Source organism: Meleagris gallopavo, chromosome Z (genome assembly GCF_905368555.1).
Source record: "Meleagris gallopavo chromosome Z, MGAL_WU_HG_1.1, whole genome shotgun sequence".
NCBI lineage: Eukaryota > Metazoa > Chordata > Aves > Galliformes > Phasianidae > Meleagris > Meleagris gallopavo.
In genome coordinates this window covers 35,049,622-35,065,800 of record NC_139435.1, presented here as the reverse complement: position 1 = coordinate 35,065,800, position 16,179 = coordinate 35,049,622, and the positions used below count along the sequence as shown (strand labels likewise).

Here is a 16,179-nt window from a genome sequence, read left to right as displayed (position 1 = left end):
TCATAAGGCTAACTGGTTGCACTGAGCAAGGATGAACAGTAGTAACATAATTCAGAAATGATTGATTGCCACTGTGCTTTACTGAAGAACAAACTTATTTAGCCCTTTTCTTTTGTTCTTCCTTTTTCTGCATGACAAGGAAACATTTGCCACTGCTAGTGAAATGTGTATAATTAGGGTACTGTCATTTCATTTTTGGCAAAGTACCCAAAAATGCTTCAATCTAATGTTATTTTCCTCTTCTTGCCTTCCAGCAATACATTTTTTGAAGTCAAATCTATATCCAACCAAGTATGGAAGTTTCAAAGGTACCAGCTAATCATGACGTTTCATGAAAGGCCAGTTCTCCCACCACCTCTGATCATTTTCAGCCATATGACTATGATATTCCAGCACCTTTGCTTTAGATGGCGGAAACACGAAAGCGACCCGGATGAGAGAGACTACGGATTAAGTAAGATGTCAACAATTTACAGACATTCCATTGCCCTGCTCAGTATCTAGTGTTTGATGTGGATGAAGGCTAAGCCCAGCATTTTGATAACCTTCTTAGCAGAGAACTACTGTTTGCTTGCTTAAGCATTGCTGTCTGCAGAAGCATATATAATTTAAGCCACCAGTTTGGTAATTGGCTGCATCTCTGTGCTGCCATACCAAAATACCTGTTAAATTTGAAACCCACTTTTGAAAATTTAGTTCAGGATTCTTCAGTGAGAAGAGTGTCCTGAATATTACATTTGTGCTTTTCCAAATTCACTTCTTTTCCATTGTTTCCACAGAACTTTTCATAACTGAGGATGAATTGAAAAAAGTCCACGATTTTGAAGAGCAGTGCATAGAAGAATATTTTAGAGAGAAGGATGACAGATTCAATTCTTCCAATGATGAAAGAATCCGCGTCACTTCAGAAAGGTGCATTTTGTTTGTTCTCTCATATGTTGATCTAGAAATATGTTTCCGTTGCCACTCTTACCCTTTCTTTTTCTTTAAAAGGGAAACATTTGAGGTAGTTTTTAATAAATCTGAACTAAAAAAGTAGAAAATGATACAAGGTGGGGAAATTTTCTCTCTTTTTTTTCTTCTTCACTGTATGAAATGGTCCTCAAAGTTTTGAAGACTTTAAGACATTCAACCAGCTGTAATTGTACACAAATAGAATAGTGTGACAAGTGCAAGTTCGTCTATTTCAGTTTACAAAGCAGAATTTTAGGACACAGGTGGTCAGAACACAGTGGAAGGGTAAATGAGCGTTCCTCTATGAAAACTATAGATAGCCACTGAGATACTGACCTGCTACTCCCTTAGATAGTGAAGGAGCCTTGTTTCAGGCTAGTCCTGCTAAGTTAATTGGTTCCTTTGAGAGAAACAGGTATCTTGCCGTTAATTTCAAAGGAACTAGACATTTTACCTATACCAGTAAAACACAGAGACGACTAATAAAAACATGAGTTTAGTGAAAGTTGCCAGTCTTCAACTGTCCTAAAATGCAGGAATCTGTTAATCTCCTATAGTGTTTATATCCTTTTGTCATATAGCAGCTAAGCAACAGAACTAAATTTTGAAGACAGACTTTGTTGTTTGATGCATGGCATTGCTGCCAATAAATATACTAGGGTAATACTCTGTCAGATATTCATAAAACTTGAGAACCACTGAATAATCTATACTCTGAATACTCTACTTCATCCTGAGTGCATCTAAATCTGATCAGGCAAGTAGTCTTTGTAATTGAATACATAGGTGTAACACTCTTCTGCTTACCTGTAATCTTCTAGTACATGCAGCTTTGCCTGAAATACGTTTCCTAGAGGTAAAAGAGTATAATTTTAATTTGTTAAATATATTTATATTATAAATGTATTTATATTTATTTATATATTTGTATAATAGCAAACATAATCACCCAGGCTGAAGAAGAATGAATTCTGTTGGAATCAGAATATAATCATCTGCATTCCTGAAAATAGCACTCTCCAGACTCAGATTTTAGGGAAAGGTATTAGAGAGGAAGTGTGATAAAGCATGGAATAGCTTTCTTATAAGGAATGTCCAAGTAATCCAACAGTATTCTGTCTGGAAGAGACAAATCAGAAATGAATTGATAGAGGCCTAAGCAGCTCTGAGTGCAAGGAGGGGGTGAGCAGAAATCAATTGCTGTCTGTACAAGAACAAGAAATAGGAGGGCAACAGATTAATCTAGCAGAAGACGGTTCAAAATAAATGAGAACGTGATTTCTTTATGAAGTAAATAATAGAACAGAGTGAAAATGATGGGATCTAAAAGAAGATGATTATGTCAGTTAAAAGTCTTCACTGATTAAAACATAGACTAGACAAACCTCTGTAAGAGAAATGATGTAAGGACTACAGAGATCTAAGCTGAAAATGGCTGGAGACTGGAGAATGTAAAGGAGAAAAATTACATATGCTTCAGAGAAAGACAGTGAGCTAAATTTATCTGTGGTTTGAGGTTCTTGTGTTCTGATAGACCAGAAATGAGAGAACTTAGCTGAACATGGTAATTGCATATTCAGATCTCTGTTCAGTCATAACTTTACTTTTGGTGACCGAGGAAATACGAGGTACGTTTGAAGCCTCTGTAAATAAGTAGTAACCTGGGACCTTCTCTACATTAGGCAAGTGCTCTTAGTACTGAAAAACAAATGTATAACAGTCTGTCTTTGCACTTTGTTTTGGCCCTATTTTATTACAGTATGGGAGCACTTTCCTTTACTTTAAATGGAATGACTTAAAGCACCTCATTTCAGAAGAGAGTTCATGATTATGAGTCCTAAATGAAAACAAGCATGTGAGACTCAAAGAGAAATAATTCATTAAAAAATGTCCTAAATAACGTGCATTTTAAGAACCACATTCACAGATCTGATATTTTTCCTGCAATTATGGTATCCCTTAAAGTGTTTTGAATCTAAAAAAAGAAACTTATTTTTTCCAACTTATTGAACATTCAAATATTTAAAATACAACCTCATAGTTTCTGCATAGATATGTATTTGTACAATTAACAAGATGTGAAGAAAAAAAAAAAGACAGAATGTGCAGTCTACGGTTTCTGTTTCAACATCCTGTCTTCAACCTGTATTATTAGAGCAAATACAGTACCTACATTATAGTCATTAGATCATCATCTTAGTTAGCTAGCCAATTAACTCAACTTTACACGGTGCAAAATTGAGCCAGAATATCCTGAGAAGTTGTGTGTTTTTTTCTGCACTTCCTTTTGTAGGAAGTTGAGGATGCTGTTAGGCTGGAGGATAAATAGGAACTGGGACAAGGCCTGAGTTACATATCTGTACTCAGACTGCTCACAGCCTTCCCCCTCTTCCAGGCATCTGTGATCCACTTAGCTCCCAGGAATGTTTTCAACATTCCCTTCAGCAGCTTCTACCTGCAGTTGGATCTACCAGCATGCCCTGAGGGCTACCTGAAGGAGGAGCAGCTGCATGCCATGGGTGCAAAGCCCAGTAAGCCTGGAAGAAGGATTAGGGAGCTAGTACTGGAAGGGAAAAAGGAGACAGGAATAGTCTTGCCTTGAAGATCAGCCTAGATGGGTCTCAGAGACAAGGAGGAGCTCAGGAAAATGAAAGAACAAGATACGTTTTTTCTTGCTGTAGTGGACTGGATGTAAATAAGCAATTTCAGCTACAGTCTCTGTGGTTGTGCTGAGTCAGGATCACAGTACCTTGCCACCTAAAACATGCAACAACTTACATTCTCACCTTGGAACAGTCCACCGTGACATCCTATGGGATCCATGTGGATTCAGCAAGTGCCTTGCCATTCTTACTGCAGAGTATTCCAGTTTTCTTACACAGAGTTTTCCAGAGCTGGTGCCACCACACAGAACCCCTCTTTTACCTGACTTTTCACATTCCAAGATCAAAACATGAAACCACTCTTGACATTTGTCCTTCCTTGGTAGCCACAACCTTACACGGACACATGGAAGTATTAACTCTCTGTATTAACAAGACACATCAGTGGAAGTGATTGATTATGACGAAATATATGAAGCAGTAGAAAACTTTAAGGTGATGTCTTTAACTGATTTGTCAGAAAGGCAAATCTTAGAGAATCTTTTGGAGACCAGAGAGGAAAGCAAAGTTGGACTAATTCACTTTGATGCTACAGAAGAATCGCACTTTTCTATAGAAAACTAATCACTGTGATGTGTGCCACTTTCAGTGGCACGTTTGACCAGCACAGAGACAAGATAATATGTAATATGATCAAAAAGACCACACTGTGTTTCTTAATTTGGCATAAAGTCCCCAAAACAATCACTTTGGCAGGCATTTTTCCCTTATGGCCAAGACTTGACCTCTTGTTGACTCCAAAGGGAGCAAGTTCTCATTCCAATAATATTCAAAATCACATAAACTGGTTGGAGTGGACATTATGGTATTATCTTTGGTACTGTATGGTATTCAGTACTGTAGCTTCTTAACACTTTATAGTCCTCAGTGCAATTACATTAATGGCATCCATACAGCAAACTGAAGTGCACAAAAACAGATCAGAACTGATAAAAAGATCAATACTAGATCAGATCACAGATGCAAAGCAGGGCTAGGAAAGATCTGTGAATTTCATTGTGTCTCTCTGCAGTCACAGTTTGGAGATCTTAGGCTTCAGATGGGAAAGCAGCCAGGACAACTTGATAACCTTAATCTACTGAAACCATCATGCCAGGGAAAAGTGGCTTGCCACTTAAACAAGCAATGCCTTGTCAAAAAAACATCGGGGCAAGTATCATTACTCTGTTAGAAGCTTGAGAACTGCTTTCAGAAGGAGAAAAACATTTTACAATCACCTATTTAGTCCCACTTTATGGGACTTTCAATGTCTGCAGCCTTTGCAGCAGTTGAAAAGGATTTTGAAGACATAAAGGATACCAGGAAAATGGACGTAGGTCTACAAAGGTACTTGCAAACTTAATTCTAGCATTCAGTTAATGGTCTGCTTCAGTTAAAAGGTCTATTTCTGAAAAGAACATCTTGCTCTCACTAAATCACTGCTTCAATTAAATTCTAAATGAATAGTTGCAGAGAGGTAAAACATTATGTAACCAAAGTGAATGCCAGCAACAGCCATCATCTCCCAAATCATAATTAAAAAGGTCGGTCACATAAGATGTAACATCTTTGTGAGTTTGTGTTTTTCCCAGTTACTGAATGTTGTGTTCAGCTAATCTTTTTCGTTTTCTATTAGAAACTTACGAGCTTCAAAAAAACACTGGGTACGCAGTTAGATGTAGCCTCCTCTTTTTTTGTTCTCATGCCCATCTGCTAGGATAGCTTGGCACCTTCTCATATATTGGATAGATCTTGCTGTAAGGAAAGGCACAGGTGCAGTCGTGGTATCATACTTGGATATTGTGAAATTTGACAAAAGGTTTCTGTATCTCCAATACACACAAAAAAATAATAAAATCTAAAGAAAAACTTGAATATTCTTATTTTGAAATAGTCTTTTAATTCAAAACTGTTCCTGAAGGAAACTTAGCTCTGACTGTCTATTTGCTGTTGAATACAGAACAAAAGAACATTTCACTTATTAAAGCATTTTAAGGTCCAGATTATGACTGTGCTCCTCCAGATCGTCTTATGCCCTTAGTGTTTGGATGATGTGATTATACCATATCTCTAGTAGAATTATTCCCAGAGCATGTTGCTCCTCAATGTGCTGAGTGACTGCATAACTGAGCATTAAATTAACAAAAGAATATCCTTGATTAAAAGCATGTATATTTGTTAGAAAGAATCTGGGAGTGAACATATGTCAAACATATAACAAAACTTGACTATAGTCAGCTAACAGCTTTGGATTTGAGGGACATTACCATTACTTGAGCTTTCTTTTTATGAATAAAAATTGCATAGCTAGGTGTCATCCCAATAAATACATGTAGGAACCTCTCAGCTATCAATGAACATATGTCATTATCCTTTGTTTCTGTATTTTTACATCACTAAATTTCTAGATAAATTTCCTTCTACTATTGACGTGATCAAATCTGTGATTAGTTCCATAGCAAACAGCAGACCATGTAGCCCAGAAACCTCTCTTTGGCTTGTCCAGAAATATTACAGCTGTGTTAAAAAAAATACTGTTCTTTAGAGCACGAGGTTACTCAGACTGTTTAGTATGTCTGGCAGCCCTAAAACTGTCAAGTTATATCTGTCATCATCATCATCAAGAAGCTATTATGAAAACTGAATGTGTGGTCAGGCACTCAATTATTAGCTGATAAATATTTCAGGAGTATATTTTTCATAAAAGAGCAATTTAGATAACTAATAACATGAAGGAGAGTTCAACTATTTCTAATATAAAGTGCTCTCTTACTATGGAATTATATCCTGTGCTTGTAAGAACATTATTTTTTTTGTTGGAGGAAGTTGATAGCAGAGGTAAACAAGTGTTTGAATAATAGCAAGCTGAGTAAAAAGAGAATATTTGAAACTGTACATTTATTTCTTAGCAGAGGTCTTAGCTTGATCATTCATCCATTTAAGTCTGATGATAGTAATGCAGTTTCTCACTCACAGAAGGCTTCAAACCTATACATTTGATTTGCCGTGCTTTTGTTTTCAAAATTCATGGTTTTCAACACAAGAAGCCCATATTTCATGCAAATGTGAGCCTTTCTTTAGAGAGCAGTTCCAGTCTCCCCTCCTCTCTTTTGCAGGTGGGTGGTACTCCTCAACACCACAGGGCGGACAGACTTCAGTGTTTCACTGGCTAACATTTGGTGACATACAAGGCATTAATGCTGCCCAATACACGTTTATGGCCTAAAATCTGATTTCTTTTTGGACTAGTGTTGCCACTTTCAGGTCATTTGTCCTGTCATAAGTTCATCTACCAGTAGTAAAGAAAACCTGGCTATGACTGACAAGGTGCATATTAAAATTACTTATAAATTACACAAACAAGTAGAGAATGAGAGACTTCAGAAGGGTATGGAAATCCTGCCATTTGTCAATTCTCTGTTCATTTTTCAGTCTAAAGGAACAGGGAAAAAACAAAAGTGCAAATCTAAAAATAAGTCATGTACATAAGAAAACTATATTAATATGACACTTTTAATACCTCTTTGTCAAATAATAGAAGTCCCTGGTCTACTCCAGAAACTACTACCAGAGAAAATTATTATGTGAATAAATTTCATATGTGCTAAAGGCAATCTTCTTGTTAGAAATTGGAGAAGTCCATACAAATTCAGCAGAGAAGTTTTAGAGACAAGCAAACAGAAATGACTGGAAGCCACTGGCATGCATTAGTGCATAGTTCACAATTTAAAACATTTTAAAATGACTGTAGAACAGTCATACAGAAGTTTAAATTAGGATCACACTTTCAATTAGGTATTAGTACTTTAGCTTTTTATTTATATATTTTGATAGGAAGCTAGCAAATAACTCCATAATCCATCATTTCAATCCCTGAATTACTAACACAGACTACATGAAGTACAAACATAGGAATAGAATAATCTTGGTGTGTGTATCCAATTGTACATCTGTATTTCATTTAATTGTTGTTCACCTCCTCCATGTTACTTCCATTCTTGTCTACATATTTACTTACAGTAATATGTACAGTACAGTACAGTAGCTGATCAACTTCTTGTATGTATCTAAGCTAAAAATGAATCAGAGAACAAGGAAACTCTTACCTTAGGTCCACACAGCAGTTACTGGTACAGTCTGGGGGGTACATCAAAAGTAATGTGACGTGTTGTCCATCTTCCATGATTTAATTTAATTTAGAAGTTAGCCACAATAGTTCTACCTGTAGCAAAACTGAGAGTGATATAACGTAGCATCTGCTGTAAGTTCTTGGAACAACCTTATTAGAAGTAGTAGCAGTATTAGAAAATCATAGTTACGTTTCCCTAATAGCCCCAGTCTGTGCTGGGATAGAAGAGCTTCCTGAGCAAGCAGTACTGTTTTATTTGTTGAACTTCTTTTAGCAAAGTTTGGTGCAAATGAAGTGGTGTAGATGGCTTTTGAATTTTAACTCATATTTATTTCCACTTGTTTCAAAGACCTATTGGCTGAATATCACTGCTTTAGAAATTAATTAACCTATTTCATTTTTCCCCTTTTTAAGGGTGGAGAATATGGCCATGCGACTGGAAGAAGTAAATGAGCGCGAGCACTGCATGAAGGCCTCTCTGCAGACTGTTGACATCAGGCTTGCTCAGCTGGAAGATATGATAGGAAGAATGGTGACAGCATTAGAAAAACTGACTGGCATAGAGAGAGGGGAGACAACCAAGATACGATCCAGGACTTCATCTGACTGTACCGATGCAGCCTACATTGTAAGGCAGAGTAGCTTCAATAGTCAAGAAGGAAATACTTACAAGCTGCAAGAGAGCATAGATCCTACAGGGGAGGAGTCCATGTCCCCAACCTCTCCTACAATTACACCTCGCATGCGAAGCCACTCTTTCTATGCAACAAATATGAAGGACAAATGTGGGTTGGAAAAGTTTGAAAGCATTTTCAAGGAAAGATCTCCAAGCCTGCACCGGGCTAGCAGTTCCCACTCAATAGCAAAAGAAGGAAAGATTCCCTTAGCCCCTACCAGCACTTTGTCAATTGCCCCAGACTCCAGAAGGCCTTCATCTTGTATAGACATCTACGTTTCTGCAATGGATGAGATGCATTCTGATACAGAACCTCTTGATAGTTCCATAAATATTCTTGGTACTGGAGATGTAGCCCTGCAGGCACACATAGCCTCTTCCATTTTAGCCAACTGTGCGTATATTAGCAGTACACCTGGTGAAAAAATTTCTGGCAGGAGTCTTGATTATGAGGAAACATCTGGAATAGAAACAAGAGCATTTTCTTCAGACTATTCACAAATCACAGACTGCCAAATCCCCTGGGATTCAGACCCTCCTTTGTACCACACTTTAGAGCGATCTAAGAGCAGTCGTTATCTGGCTACAACTCCATTTATTCTGGAGGAAACACCAATTGTGAAATCTCACAGTTTTATGTTCTCTCCATCTCGAAGTTACTTCAGCAGCCTTGGCGTACCAGTCAAAACAGCAGAATACACAAGTATTACAGACTGTATAGATACAAGGTGTGTGAGTGCTCCCCAGACCATTGCAGAGAGGGCGAGTTTCCCTGGCAGTCTCGGCATCAAGGTGGAAGACTTGGGATGCTGTCACCCAGAGAGAGAAGCAGAATTAAGCCACCCAAGCTCTGATCATGAGGATACTGAGGCCAGGGACAAGAAGGGGCTTCCCCTATCTCCTCAAGACAGCAATGCCACAAGAACTCTGACCAACAGCATCCCACTTCCAAAAATAGAGCGGGCTAACAGCTACTCTGCAGAGGAGTCCAACATGCTGTATGCACAGCACACACGGAAGAGCTACTCAATCAGTGATAAACTTGATAGACAGCGAAATGCAACAAGCCTGCGAAACCCTTTCCAGAGGAGTAAGTCCTCAAGGCCAGAGAGCAGAGGGGACAACCTGTCCATGAGGAGACTATCAAGAACAGGAGCATTCCGCAGCTTTGAAAGCAAGCACAGCTAGGCCTAGACAAATCTTGCAGGCAGTCAAAAGATCATCTGCTCTCCAGTCCATTTTCCTTAGCAAAATTACCACGCTTCATATTGACATTCCATGTCAACTCCAGTTGGCATTAGCCACCGGTCAAAAGAGCACACTGTCAGTCTCAGCATCACCTACTGAGTTACTGCATCTTGACCCAGTTGACATTTGCACTTAAGGAAAAAGGGAGGGATGAAAAATTTACAGGGACTTCAGTAAACAATAGGAATAAAAAGACCCCCACAGGAAGTTATAAGTAATAACTGAGTTCAGAAATTTACCTTCTAATAGAAGGCATCCTAAAATCTATTATTCACAAGCTCTTAGGACACAGGAATTAATCTACAAAAAGAGATGTACAGATTAGGTATCCTCAATTTCAACCATAACTTCTTTTTCACCTGTTTCACCATTGTGATGACTGGTGAAAAACATTTGTTATTTCTCTGGGAACTGGTGGCAAACAAAACTAAAGTCTCCAAAATACCTTGCAACCCTACACTTGTGTAAATGAAAAAGATGAACAAGATAACAACCATAACATTTTCTTGTCTCTTTTGTATCAAATTCTAGTGCCACAGAAAAATAGTATTCTCAAAAGCAGAAAGGGAACAGAAATGCCTTTTGTACTGCATCATAAGTGGAGGAAGAATTCATGTTGAAATATCAGGTGATTTCCTGATGAAATGGGCATTCTAAAGTCTAGCACAGTTGAGCAAGCTCAGGATGAATGTAATTAAGCGGAATAGTATATATTTATTTTTTTTATTACTTTTGTCATCAATATTTTGCCTCACTTAATCAAAGGATGTGATAGAATAATAAGAACAGAACGATCAGAGCAAAGTGCAGTAATATTGTCAGATTCTCACTGCTCTGTTCAATTAATTGTACAAGCTGGGGAGGCTTACCCACAGGGTTGCCACCAGGCTCTTCTTGCTGTTCCATTTGAGCTGCCAGTTTTTTACATCTTTCCCTCACCTAAAAGTATGCCTTTTTTCTTTTCCTTTTTTCTTTTTTTTTTTAATGAAGACGTGTATTTGTATTTGAACATTCCAAACTATATAAGATTTATCAAGATCTATCTGGTCTTAATCCAGATTAACAAATTTAGACTGAAGTTGCTTAAAGGAAAACTTCATTGGCAGAATACTGGAAAACACTGAAAAGTATATATGCTTTTAAGGTAAGTTAAAAAATCAAAGTGAACGTGGAGCTGTCTGTTAACAGCGAAGTGATCAGATGCAAGTGTACTTCTACCATTCAGCATCATATTTCAGAAAATACATTTTAGTAGAATAAAGTACACCTGATCCATAGCATACCTATGGTGTTTGGTTTGAAGGCAATAGAAACTCCACTGACCCTGCCTAATTTCCAAAGGTCCACAGTACAAACAGGATCTTCAGAAATGTTATGGAAAGATATCTGAGTGGGCAGAGGGGAAAGGGTATACAGGATGTAGAAAAATACTAGAAAATGATAAACGGCAACTGGACCAAAATTTCACATCCTTTATGAAGGGACAACTTTTAAGCTTGAAAAGAGTTGAAGCTAGTGCTATTAAAAATTAAAACATCTCTACAGTGACCAAAACCTGCATAGAATCAGGTCCTTTTTGTTATTAAATAAAAGCACGTGCAAGTAGGGTACGTGTTTCCCATTTATTTAAATGGGAATTATTTTCCAAATCTCTAAGGCAGCTTTGAAAATGTAGGCTGACATTTTCTCACTAGGATCTCACCCTGGGAGACCCTAAGGACCATGTGAGAGTTAAGTGTGAAAGGCAACAACAAATCCAGACATAAAACTAATCATCCAGCTTGAGACAAGAGGCAAAGAAGATGAAAATCTTTACGTACTGAGTCACTGCGTTGGAAAGCTTGTGAAATAAAGAAATGCAACATGGAGATGCTAAGCACAATGTGTTTCGTACTTCCTGCACCAGTGTGTTTCTTTCTTTATTCTGTTTGACCAAGCTTTCAATGAGCTAGACTCCACCAAGACACCATGCTTATGCAATTGCCTTGCAGTCCATGTGCAGCATTATGATCACGTGGCAACACCAAGAAAGGTCAGAAACCTTTCTGTGCATTATGAAGCATGCTTGTGACAGGCTGATTGTTGAACAATAGCAAAAAGCCCAGGGACAAAGGAACTTGTGTTTAACAATCTGCTTCAAATGTGCCAACTTTTGTTAGCAGCCTTTCACTAAGGCTTCTCCAAATCTATTTGTCCTTGACGAGTATAGGGGGATCTTTTCGCTCTGTTTTCTTTGTTACTTTTACAAATGTCTTCTAAAACAATTTGTGGACTCTACCATACAATTGGCCTACTCTAGAGGAACTTCAGATTATTTAGAAATTTGTCAGTAGTGATTAGTGAATTAGTCCAAAGGATAGGGCTCTTCTCTGGGGTAGATTTCATTGCTTAGTTGTCAGTGTAAAGGAATTTGCCAAACCCAGAAGCTGTATAAATATTTAAGATACAGCACTTTATTGATCTGGAGCAACATTCCAGGTAAAAAGGAAACAGGACACTTTATTTACCTCTTAAAATTTGCCATTATATATAAAATGTAAATTCAAATGTTAAAAGTGTGATTGCAAGATGTCAGAAGACTACTTTTCCTGAATGTTTCCCATTTATTCTATGATGTGGTGTCTATAGAATATAATATGATGGATGTTAGTTTATTTCATCTTCACCTGCTTTTGACATATTGCATCAAACTGCTTCTTTCTCAGTTTGGTGGTCAAACACCCATTCCTTGCAATGGGACCAGATTTTCCACTTCCAATGTTAATATGACCATTTAGTGAGAGTAAAAGTCTTATCATCCATTATGCCATGTACCTATAGCATGTGCCATATGACATATTCTGTATCAGAGGCTAGCGCTTTGAAGTATTTATCTACACATATATACATATCTCCCATGTATAAACAGTATAGTTGTGACATGTGATAATATTAGTGAACGTTACAGGACAATTTTATTATCACGTTATAAGGTCTTGTTTGTAAATCTGTAACATTCAATAAACTAGCACATGTTGCATCAAGCATTAAGTTCCACTTTCCAATTATTAGCATACGTATGGAATATGCATTTCTGGTCACAGTGTGTAAGTTTGGTGTGTTTCACACATTTTTCTGTATAGCTCCACGTAAGTGTCTGTATGAGCTGCTGTATAAACCTCTAATGAGCCACTGTGGGCTGTGACAGGTGAGTTGTGGTAGCGTGAAAGATGAACTGGCATGTTATGCAAAAGATTATAAGATAAATGAACTTTAATAATATTTTGAAACTCAACTGAATTTAGCTGTTTGTTTACATATGCTGGCCAACTGAGAAAGCAGTGTACAGTATTTTATAAATATTTTCCTATAGTAATCCGTTCTGTTGTTTCCAGTTTAAGTGATGCTATTCTACAATTGGGGTATACACTTGTCCTAGGTATTGGATAATAGCACATTATTCTTTCACAATAACTTTGTGGTATGACTGGAATAGTTTCTCTTCCTTACAGTCCTGTCTTTTTTTGTGTCGATGAAAATGCATGCATTGTTCCATGAGTTTCTTTGGACTGCTATGAAACTTAGCATTTTGCTATTGCCTGTCTGTAAAGATGAATCCAGTTAGGAATGAATCCAAGCTTTTGGATGTTTACATTATTTCCATTATGTTTGATCTTTAGCAAAGTAAGTGATTTTTTTATTATTTTTAAATGACAATTGTATTTTATGAAATTGAAATATTCAATGTAAAATGCGAACCTACAGCAGTCCTCAGACATTTGGCTCTCTCTTTTTTGGAAGAGATAAGGTGCTCCATAATTGTTCTTAGCACAAGTGCCAGTTAATAAATGGCAGTGTGGGGATAATTTAAAAATATAACGAACACCCAAAATATCCATTCATGCACATAAGAAAAGCCCACTGGGTTCCAGCTATAGATTGCTTTTTTTTTCATTTTCCATTTATAGATTTTTGGTATTAAAAAAAAAAAAAAAGATTTGTACTTTTGTGGAATGGATAACCTTTTGTCAGGGGATAAATATCTTAGTTAGGTATATTTTTTGTAAGAGAAGAAAATGATTTGTTTCTTAGAAACTGTCAGCACGTAGAAAATGCAACTAAAAAATAACTGCTCAAAAACAGTGCTGGTAGCAGCACACAGCCTTAGTCCAATTACTGCAGTCGGAGTAAACGAGTATCTCTGTCCTGAGAGCAGAAGTTGTCGAAGGTATGAGCTTGGAGTGAGCCAGTGAAACAAAATTCTCTGTTAACTCATGGTGCAAATTTTAAGAACAAGCATAAATGTCTTGTTAAGTTGCTCAGGTTATGTACTTAAGAGGATTTGATAATCACCAGAAGGGAAGATGCAAGCTTGTTGTTCCTGGATTTCCCTAGGAACACCTAGGTATTCGTTAGTTTCTCCCCTGCTTAAAATAATAGTATATTTGCATGTTTGCACAAACAGGCACACACACACACACAAAAAAAAAAAAAAAAGAAAGAAAGAAAGTAAGAAAAAAAAAAAGAAAAAAAAGGTCACATTTTCAGTGTCTTAAAAGATATGTTCAGATCACGTACTCCAAAAGAAATAGGAAAGCTTCCCAGCATAATTTTTTCCTCGCCTACTTCAAAGAACAGTATCATTCGAACTGGGCAAAAGTAAAGCACTGGGGCATCTGCTTATCTAATGAAACCCTTTGTTCCTCTAGATGGTGTTCACTGGCCTTGCCACACTTTTGTGTAAAGGCAGAAGTGTTGAATGAATGTGGGGGGACCAACTTTCTGCACCTTGGTGAGAGTTGTGCAGCTGTGTAACTAATCACAGCATACTGACGACAGTTATGGTCTTATCACTGCTGCTGAAAATCTGCAGAAAAGAAAAAACAGTGATTTCAAAGGAGTTACTCTGACTTTTGTCAGGGAATGGATTAATCCTGCTTTTCTATCTCTATATTACTTTGAGTCATGACACAGCTTGTCCTAAATCATCATCAAGTGGGCAGTCTCGTGACTGAGCCAGACTGGTTGTGAAAGTCTTTGACCTTTTAATTTTTTTGCTGTATGCTTTCAGATCTGTCACAGAGCCACAGAGTACTTATTTCTAAGAAATTATTAGGAAAAAAAATGTTTGATTATGAAATTGCTGCTGTTTCTGCTGCAGGGAAGTGATAATTCTTGTTTATTTTAGTATTTGGTAGGGAGGGAGAGGAAACAGAAGTGGGAATTGGCTATGAAAAACAATTTTATGCCTTCACAAGAGTAAATTGTATTAAAGTTATATTCTTCCACCACTGCAGTTGTTGTACATGAGGAGAGTCTATATGCTGCTACTGCTGTCTGGAACAGTGTTTGCAATATACTATACTAATAGCTATTTAATCATTTATTATTTGGGTTATCATTTGTAAGTGTATAACAATCATTTATAAAGGGAGAAAAATGATTAAAACATCATTTTAAACAAATTCCTACTTATATGAAGCTTTTCAAATATGATTTGTCTAAATGTGTATCACTAGAGAAAATGGTACTTTCCAAAGGTCTACTGGATTCACAATGCACTTTTAGACTGTGTTTAGATATGTAATAAAAAGCAGAAGTTGGCAATTACTACAGTAGAACTTTCTGAGATTTCTGTAACAATTGTTTTGCAATAAAAGAAAAAGGATGTAGTTCAAAACATTTGTACTTACTGGTGCATTTATTCATAGTCATTTACTTTCACAGCAATAAAATAATGGCATGATGGGAGCTGCTTTTCTCAAAGATCTCTCACTGCTCAAGTTCTAACTGCAGCTTTTTAAAAGTAAGGTTAGCTGTCTTCAACACAGGCATTTTGAATTATTTCCGTGTCTGATACAGGGTGTTATTCAAGTATTCCTTCTCCCAGTCAATATCAGACCCAGTTGTAATGCAGACATTTTAATGCATTTGTTGGAAAGACAGATAGTTTCTATTATTTACCATTACCATTTCAGCAAGTTGAAAGACAAAAGCATTGATTGAAGATTTGCCCTAAGCAGCTTCCACATAGAATTGAAGACACATGCTCATTTGCATGGCACTATACCCAGAGGGGTAGTGTTGTAACTGGAGACTGTTCATTGAAAACAAAGGCTGCCACATGCACCACTGGTAGCTGTGACCTCCTCATACAGGTATCTCACCTTCCTTAAGAAAGGAGTCATTGCCTTTCTCTACGTTGCTCAGGAGAGGTGTTCTTTATATCAGGTTTCTCAGAACTAAATAATACATTTCGTAATCAGATTTTCTCTAATCCATTCTCAGGGATTGCCATTCAGCAGACTAAGGGAGCTTTGAAGCCTTAACACACATACTTTAAAAAAAAAAAAAAAAATCTGTGCCTGATGGTTTCTTTCCAGGTAACAGTATTTATACCTGTGACATTTTTCACAGGAACAAACCACCCAAAGCCAGCAAATTAATACCTGCTGGAAAACAACATCACCAGTCCTAATTTTCATGCCGAGTTGCACTCTTGTAGCCTGTAGGGCAGTGGTGTGGTCTCTGCTACTCTCATTACATGCAAT

The 16,179-nt window shown here is 37.2% G+C and overlaps 1 protein-coding gene across 1 annotated transcript in view; it reads left to right on the top strand.

Annotated features, from left to right (window-relative positions):
- Positions 1-15,288, top strand: part of TRPM3 (transient receptor potential cation channel subfamily M member 3) — a 134,791-nt gene extending 119,503 nt beyond the window's left edge. The window contains exons 24-26 of the mRNA XM_085214067.1: positions 255-454; positions 780-912; positions 8,140-15,288. Of these exons, the coding sequence (XP_085070193.1) occupies positions 255-454; positions 780-912; positions 8,140-9,589 (1,783 nt within the window). The 3' untranslated portion in view covers positions 9,590-15,288. The remainder of the gene's footprint in view (positions 1-254; positions 455-779; positions 913-8,139) is intronic.
- The last annotated feature ends 891 nt before the right edge of the window (positions 15,289-16,179 follow it).